This window comes from Camellia sinensis, chromosome 3 (genome assembly GCF_055761805.1).
Source record: "Camellia sinensis isolate YWXY chromosome 3, ASM5576180v1, whole genome shotgun sequence".
Taxonomy (NCBI): domain Eukaryota; kingdom Viridiplantae; phylum Streptophyta; class Magnoliopsida; order Ericales; family Theaceae; genus Camellia; species Camellia sinensis.
In genome coordinates, this window is record NC_138963.1 from 122,462,417 (window position 1) to 122,470,130 (window position 7,714).

The window sequence follows — 7,714 nt, forward strand, 5'->3', positions numbered from 1 at the left end:
CATCATAAACTCAGTCTTCTCTTAATTGTTAGTATCATTCTCATCTCATCAACCAATGCAAGAACCAGCACTTCCATTGTCTCTAGAACAACTAAACCCACTCGTCGGCTGGTCTCAAAACTTATCCATCACGATTCAATTTTGTTTCCATATTATAATAGTCACAACGTCACCCTTTCGAAGTCTGAACTTGTTTCAACTATACAAAGCTCCATGGCTCGCTATACCTATCTAAAGGAAAGCACTATGGAGGATGTCCGGGGTGGTGTCATACCCGACTATGGAGGTATTATTTTCCTTGTAAATATCTCAATTGGACAGCCGCCCGTTCCACAACTTGTAGCGATGGAAACTAGAAGCAATCTATTCTGGGTTCAATGTCACCCTTGTATAAATTGTTTCGAGCAATTAAGCACCATATTTGATCCTTCCAAGTCGTCAACATATGATAACATATCATGCAACTCTACTTCTTGCGTTTCTGACACCCTTCAAGAAAATTGTGTTTCTGTCACTAGTTGCCCATACCATTATAAATATGTCGATAGCTCGACCACAAGAGGAGATCTTGGCAGGGAAGAGGTTAGGTTCATTTCCAATAAAGGCACAAGTGTTCTTTCTAATATTTTGTTTGGGTGTGGTCATGAAAATTATGGTTTCATTGAAGCCAGAGAAAATTATGGTTACAATGGCATTGGCTTAGCAAGTGGGGTTCTTGGACTTGGTCCAAGTAAGAAGTTATCTCTGGTTTCACACTTAGGTTCCAGATTCTCATATTGCATTGGAAATATGAGTGATCTTGACTATGAGTATAACCGGTTGGTTATAGGGGATGATGAAGCAGAAATTAAAGGCTATTCAACACCAATACAAGTGTTTAACAATATGTATTACCTAACCCTCGAAGGAATAAGCGTAGGAGAGAAACAGCTTGAGATCGATCCACATACATTCAAAAGAAACCCATCGTCTGGTGAGGGTGGAGTGATCATAGACACTGGAACAACACTAACCATTCTAGACAGAGGTGGGTACATCCCGCTTATTACAGAAGTGCAAAGCTTGATTGGCGGAATTTTGCCAAAATTGGATGACTCGTCCAACCCTGACAGGTTGTGCTACAAGGGTAGAGTGAGCACAGACCTTATAGGGTTTCCAGTTGTGACATTCCACTTTGCGCAAGGGCTAGATTTGGGGTTAGATGTGGAGGCCATGTTTGAACAAGACCGTGAAATGGACAGGTTTTGCATGGCAGTGTTGCCGGCTTATTTTCAAGACTTAAGTGTGATTGGTATTAGGGCTCAACAGTATTACAATGTTGCTTATGACCTAGCTAGTATGAAGCTCTATTTCCAGAGGATAGATTGTGAAGTTCTTGACTGACAACAACAATAACTGTAACTGTAACTGCAACTGCAACTGCAATTTTTATTTTTATTTTTATTTTTATTTTTATTTGTTTCTTCGTTTCTTTTATTTTTTTTGTTTTTTTTTTTGTTTTTTTGTTTGTTTGTGTTTGTAAGGAAATATGGGTACCTTAGGTGGAAAAACACCTACGAATTAAGATCTGAAAGCTTGAATTACGAGCCTTTTTTGTTGCAAACTCCACATCAGTAAAGAGACTACTAAAGTCTCCCTTATGGAACACACACCCCAAATTCCAAGGTACAAAACTGGTGACCGTGGAGAGATGAACAGAGAGAGACATAAGTTTTGAATGATCTCTTATGGGTAAACTACCACACAACATTCGTATATTTCTTTTCTCCATATTTGATATATAGAGATACATAGATGGAGATCCACACTCAATAAAACTCTCTTATAGATAATTAAATAATTATCTTATCATATAATTGTTACACCCCGACTTTTATTAACCGAATCCATTACCAAATCCATTACAATAATTCCATTTATTTGAGAATATGAACAAGAATAATCTCACGACAACAATGATGATATAAATAAGACATGATACAATGCCCTTAGGTTTACATTGAATGACCATAAATAAATAAATAAAAAGGGATTTACACCCTTAGTCAATACACGGCACACGGCCAACAAGTAAAGGGACCCGTGGCCAACAATTAATAGACTTCAAGTCCTACACGGTTTTTCCAGTCTTGTACCTGAAAAAATTTATCAACACGTGGGATGAGCACTATGCCCACTAGAGATCCCAATGATCCTAACCAATCACAACCTATAGATAAAAATGATCATGAATGTATCAAGACATACCATATAAATAGTGTAGCATTTAATATCCAAAATATACACATATAGGTGTGTTTTTCTCAAAACTTTTCTCTTGATACATTTCAATATGAAATCAATTCTTCTCTTTCACATTCCCATCGTTACTCCCAAAGAAAATATTTTAAAACCTCATTGTTTCTTTGATAAAACTTCTCACATTAACATAAGGAATCTCTCTTAAATAACTGTTATGAAAACATAACCCCACATTCAAATCATAATCCCCATCATACCTCTCAATACACCATAACCGTATGCATCCCAATATATATCTACAACCTTTTCTAACCATAGGCCCAATGATTTACAAAGGGTGACCGGTATGAAACCGCTAACACATATATACATTCAATCAAGATAACTGAAGTAATACATACAACCAACCTCATCCTAATATATATATCTACGACGAGATAACTGAAGTAATACATACTACCACTCTCATCTCCACAATATGAAAACCGACAACACATATAAATATCCAAATGAGATAACTGAAGTAATACATACTACCAAACTCCTCTCCACCGGCCTACAGCCACTAGAAGAAAAAACACTTTTGGCGACCACCTATTTTGACTTAGTCACAAATAGTCCACTTTCTGCGACTAAAATTTTTTTGGTCACTGATGGGTATGTTTTCGCGACACACATTTTTTTGGTGGCTAATAGCTCATTTTTGGCGACCAAATACAAATTTGGTCGCAAAAGGTCACCAAAAAATAAATTGGTCGCGAATGACTTAACTATTGGCGACCAACTACAAATTTGATCGCAGAAGATCACCTTTTGGCGACCAAAAAATAAGTTGGTCGCGAATGACTTAACTATTGGTGACCAACTACAAATTTTGTCGCGGAAGATCACCTTTTGGCGACCAAAAAACAAGTTGTTCGTGGAAAGTTATAGTGGAATAAATTTTAAAAAATAGGTACTACTGTAATTACATTATATTTTTCGGTTTAGGCATTGAAGGTTTTATGAAATAATATATGACCCAATTTTTATGGGTTATATATTTTCTCTGCCAAATGTGAACAACAAACATGTTATTGGCAGAGTGGATTAGGTGCATAGAGAGTGACTTCTTGGTCAGGAGTTCAACTCCCAGGCAGCGCAAAAGAATATTTTTCTTTGGGTGAAGGCACTGATTTTTAGCAACCAACTATAACTTTGGTCACTAAAAGTTACCTTTTGGCTAATATGGATTGGACTTTCCGCAACCAATTATTTGGTCTCCAATGGTCCCTTTTAGCAGCGAACTATAACTTTGGTCGCAGAAAACTATCTGTGATGAGGCTTTAGTGACCAACTCGCAACCAACATATTTTGATCGCGAAAAGATTGTAGCGACCAAATATGGTACTTTTCGCGACCAAAACGTTAGCCGCAGAAAGTGTAATTTCTTGTAGTGAGCACAGATAGCAAATCGAACAATACTAATAACACATAACACTTTACCGGCCTCACTCGGAAGGAGGTGCTCCTCAGGTCGTACTTTACCAGGCGCAAACCGGAGGGAACGAAGAACCTATCAAAAGGCGCCACGCTTTGCTGGCTATGATACGGCGGGAAACGTACCCCATTTTCACACTTTACCGGTCACAAACCAGAAAGGATGAGAAAACCTCTGTCAAGGCACCACGCTTTGCTAGCTATGATATGGCGGGAAATAGACTCCCAAACATCATCACAATAAAAACATAATCACGCTAACCAACATCAATAATACATGGTGTAATACATACACCTAGTCTGATCACCACCATAACAATCATAATCAGTTAATTATATTAACTCATTTCTTTTAAAATATACTCCGCGAACCGCAGCTCCATACGAGTTTTCCTTTATTTCAAACATCTCCAAACATCATAGAGTACTAAACATCAAGACCATAACTATTAAACAATAGACCCTCGATGGAAACAACACTTACAAACGTTCTAGTCACCTCCTTAACAACAAAATTCATAACTCAACAATGGAATCGTCTATTCACAATGTCCATTTACAACCAACATTATATCATCTCATATCACATAGTCCATCCTACAATAGTACTCATGGCATATATCTAGCAACAATCAACACCATCCTCTACCGATGGCTAATGACAAAACTCTAGACGCCAACTATATAATCCGAGAGAATAGATACACCCTAAGGTAATTCCACCTTCCCGTTCATCGTAAACTCTCAAGTTTTATAAAAATGGGTAATTACTTCCATGTCGTTTTGAAAACAAAACCTTACCACTCCAAATCCCAACAAACTCCACAACGGCCACGTCCACCAACATTAAACCAAAACCCAATTATTCATAAACAACCACATTATAACCCCATTTCTATTTAACATTAAACTTCTCTTTTATATTCCAAATCAATAAACTAAACCCCCAACCTTTCCAATTTATATCCAACACATGGTATATAACCCACAACCAGTCATGCACAACCCACGAACTCACTAATATAAACCCAAATCCACCCATATGCTTTTTAACAAAATCAACCACAAACTATGCTTTTAAATGTAGTGAAAATATCACGAGTCTATCTATAAAGAGGTATTAAGGAGAAACTCAAAAATCCCTACCTCTTGAAGCGAAGAGGGAAAAAGCTAAAAATCCACTGGCGATGAAAACGCAATCCACCCAAATCAAAAGAAAGCCCCCGCGACCCTCTACATTTTGATCTATAGGACTAGGGATAGAAAATTTGTGTAACTAGATGAAACCCAAGCTTTTAGGTCCAAGAAACCCTAAAAGTGCACTGTGGCCTTATATAGACGCACAGTCCACTTGAGCGCAAGAAATAAAGCTTGAGCGTCTAGACAAAAAAGTGTGACTGCTCGAGCACAAGAAGTGTCACTCGAGTGTAGAATATAGACTCTCAGAAGTTTTATAGACAAGTGACCACCACTCGAGTACAAAAAGTACCGCTCGAGCGAACACTGCTCGAGCGTAAGAATGACAACTCCCAGTATCTCTGCAGACCTACAAAAGTGCTAGAAGTTCACAATGACCGCTCGAGCGCATGAAGTGCCACTCGAGTACAGAAAAAAAATTCTGGGCAACACGAGCTTGAGAATCAAGTCACCAACATGTTCCCAACGCAGCCAAGACACTCCGATAACTAGCCCAATAAATAATGAGTAGAATCAAGACACAACCAAAAGGCAATGAAACCCGGATTCAAAACATCAATGGGTCAGAATCGAACCAAGATCGCTATAATAATTCAAATCACTAAAGATAATATAATAATTATCTTATTATTATGTGTAAATTATGCAAATGATCCCCACAGTTTACATGATGTTCCAATTTGGTCCATGTTGTTTCAATTTGCTCGATTTTGCCCCTTAATTTAATAGATTGTGTCATTTGAGTATAATAAATAATGGTTGTTAAGTTTGGTAGACAAAAAGTCTACAGAATGTATCAATTTGGTCCTTTTAATTTACACAATGTATCAATTTGGTCACTATTATTTTAATTTGCTCGATTTTGACAGGGACCAAATTGACACATAGTTTGACTTTTTGTCCACCAAACGTAACAACCATTATTTATTAGACTAAAATGACACTATCTGTTAAATTAAGGGGCAAAATCGAGCAAATTGAAACAACATGGACCAAATTGACACATCGTATTACGATTCTAGTTTAGACCCGACCGATTTGATGTTTTGAGTCTGAGTTTCATTGGCTTATACAGTTGTTCATGTCTTATTTCCCCTTACTTCTCTTTTAGTTTGGCTATTGGAATGTTTTGGTTGCGTTTAGGACAGGTTGGTAGCTAGATTTTCAAACTGTTGTTCCTAAAATTTTGTTCCTTCGCTCGAGCGTCACTTCTTGCGCTCGAGCAGTCTTCTTGAACTCTCAGTACTTTTGTAAGTCTACAAAACTACTAAGAAGTGGTATTCTCCGCTCGAGCGAAGCTTCTTGTGCTCGAGCGGTGTTGGCTCAAGCAGTCCTTGTTGCGCTAGAGCATTGGTCTTCTATTTGTAAAACTTCTGGGAGTTTGTATTCTTCACTCAAGCTAAACTTTTTGAGCTCGAGCAATGCAACTTATTGTGTTTGGTCGCTTGAGCGACACTTTTTGCCCTCAAGCGATCTGTGCGTATATTAGTTTGTGAGAAGCCACTTTTAAGTCACTTTTTCATATCTCTCTATGTAAACTTTTCCAAACCCTAGATCCACACCGTCTCTCTCTAAAACTCTACTTCTCTCTACAAATACACCTAGATCCGTCGAGTTCCTCACCCGTGTCCCTTTGTTAAAAAGGTTGAGCACGCCATGGGCTTCCTTTAGATCCGAACGAAGTTGGGTTTCAGCATTTTTTAAGTATCTTCGTTCTCTCTCTCAACTTCTAAGCTTGAGATAGGGATATTTCCATACTTTTTATGAGTTTTAACTTAGTTATTTGTTATTTCTAAACAATATTGCGATTTTAGAAATTTTAGAACAAACCTAGGGTTTTAGGTAAACAAAGAATCAAAATAGGGTTTTTTTTTCAAATGGATCCTTGAAAATGATTGTGATGTTGAAAATAATGTTGAGTTGGGAAGAAATAGTCGATTTTGATACTTGGGATTGATTTTGGAAAGAAAATTGATTTTGCTCTAAATGCCTCAAATGTTGATTTTATATAAATAATGATATTGATATTGAAATTGTGAAATTGGATTAATGTTGATGAGGATGGTGGAGTTAGATATGTATTGTCACTCACCTCTTGAAAATTTAGAGAGTTTACCTTTATTGATAATTGTTTATCTGTTTAGAATTAATTTTTTTGGGCTATTGGTGAAGAATAGCTATTATTGTTGTAGAAACTGCATAAGAATTAGGAGAATTGAAACTATTTTCTCATTCATTTTCTTTGAGCATTATCTCACACTTATACATTGAAAATGTTTATCGTTTTGAGAAAAATGGGTGAATCTAGGAAACACATATTATCTCGTTGAAACAAGTTAGCCTGAGTGTCCATGGTAAAAGTCCTAAAAACCACGCGTATACATGGGTGCCGATCCGCGGACAAAATATCCATAAAGTGGCAATAGTAGTGCTTGCAAAGTCTGCGTTTACATGGGTGCTGCTTTACGGTTTCCCGCAGACGAAATTTCTATGAACGGTTGTATTGGTTCTAAGATTTCCAAAGTGTTATTCACTGCCCTATTTTCTATTGTAAAGGAAATGATTTATGAACTATGATATTAATTTGGCATTGCATGGTTTTGGAAAGAGATATAAAATGTTTTGGCACGAACATTGCAAATGCATTGACCTTATATCTTTGTTAAGATTCATATATTGTGTGGATTATTTCTATTGGGCTTTGACTCACCCTATGTGGGAAAAACATTTCAGGTGCTGATAATATACCTCCGCCAAGACAATAGCTTGGGAGGACTTGGATCGAGAGCTTCTTTTG

General features: G+C 37.1%; 1 protein-coding gene across 1 annotated transcript; it reads left to right on the top strand.

Moving 5' to 3' along the window:
* The first annotated feature begins 213 nt into the window (after positions 1 to 213).
* LOC114259776 (aspartic proteinase CDR1-like) lies at positions 214 to 1,383 on the top strand. Its single transcript, XM_028199806.2, has one exon. It carries the CDS (start codon positions 214 to 216, stop codon positions 1,381 to 1,383), a length of 1,170 nt encoding a protein of 389 aa, XP_028055607.2.
* Positions 1,384 to 7,714: the final 6,331 nt, after the last annotated feature.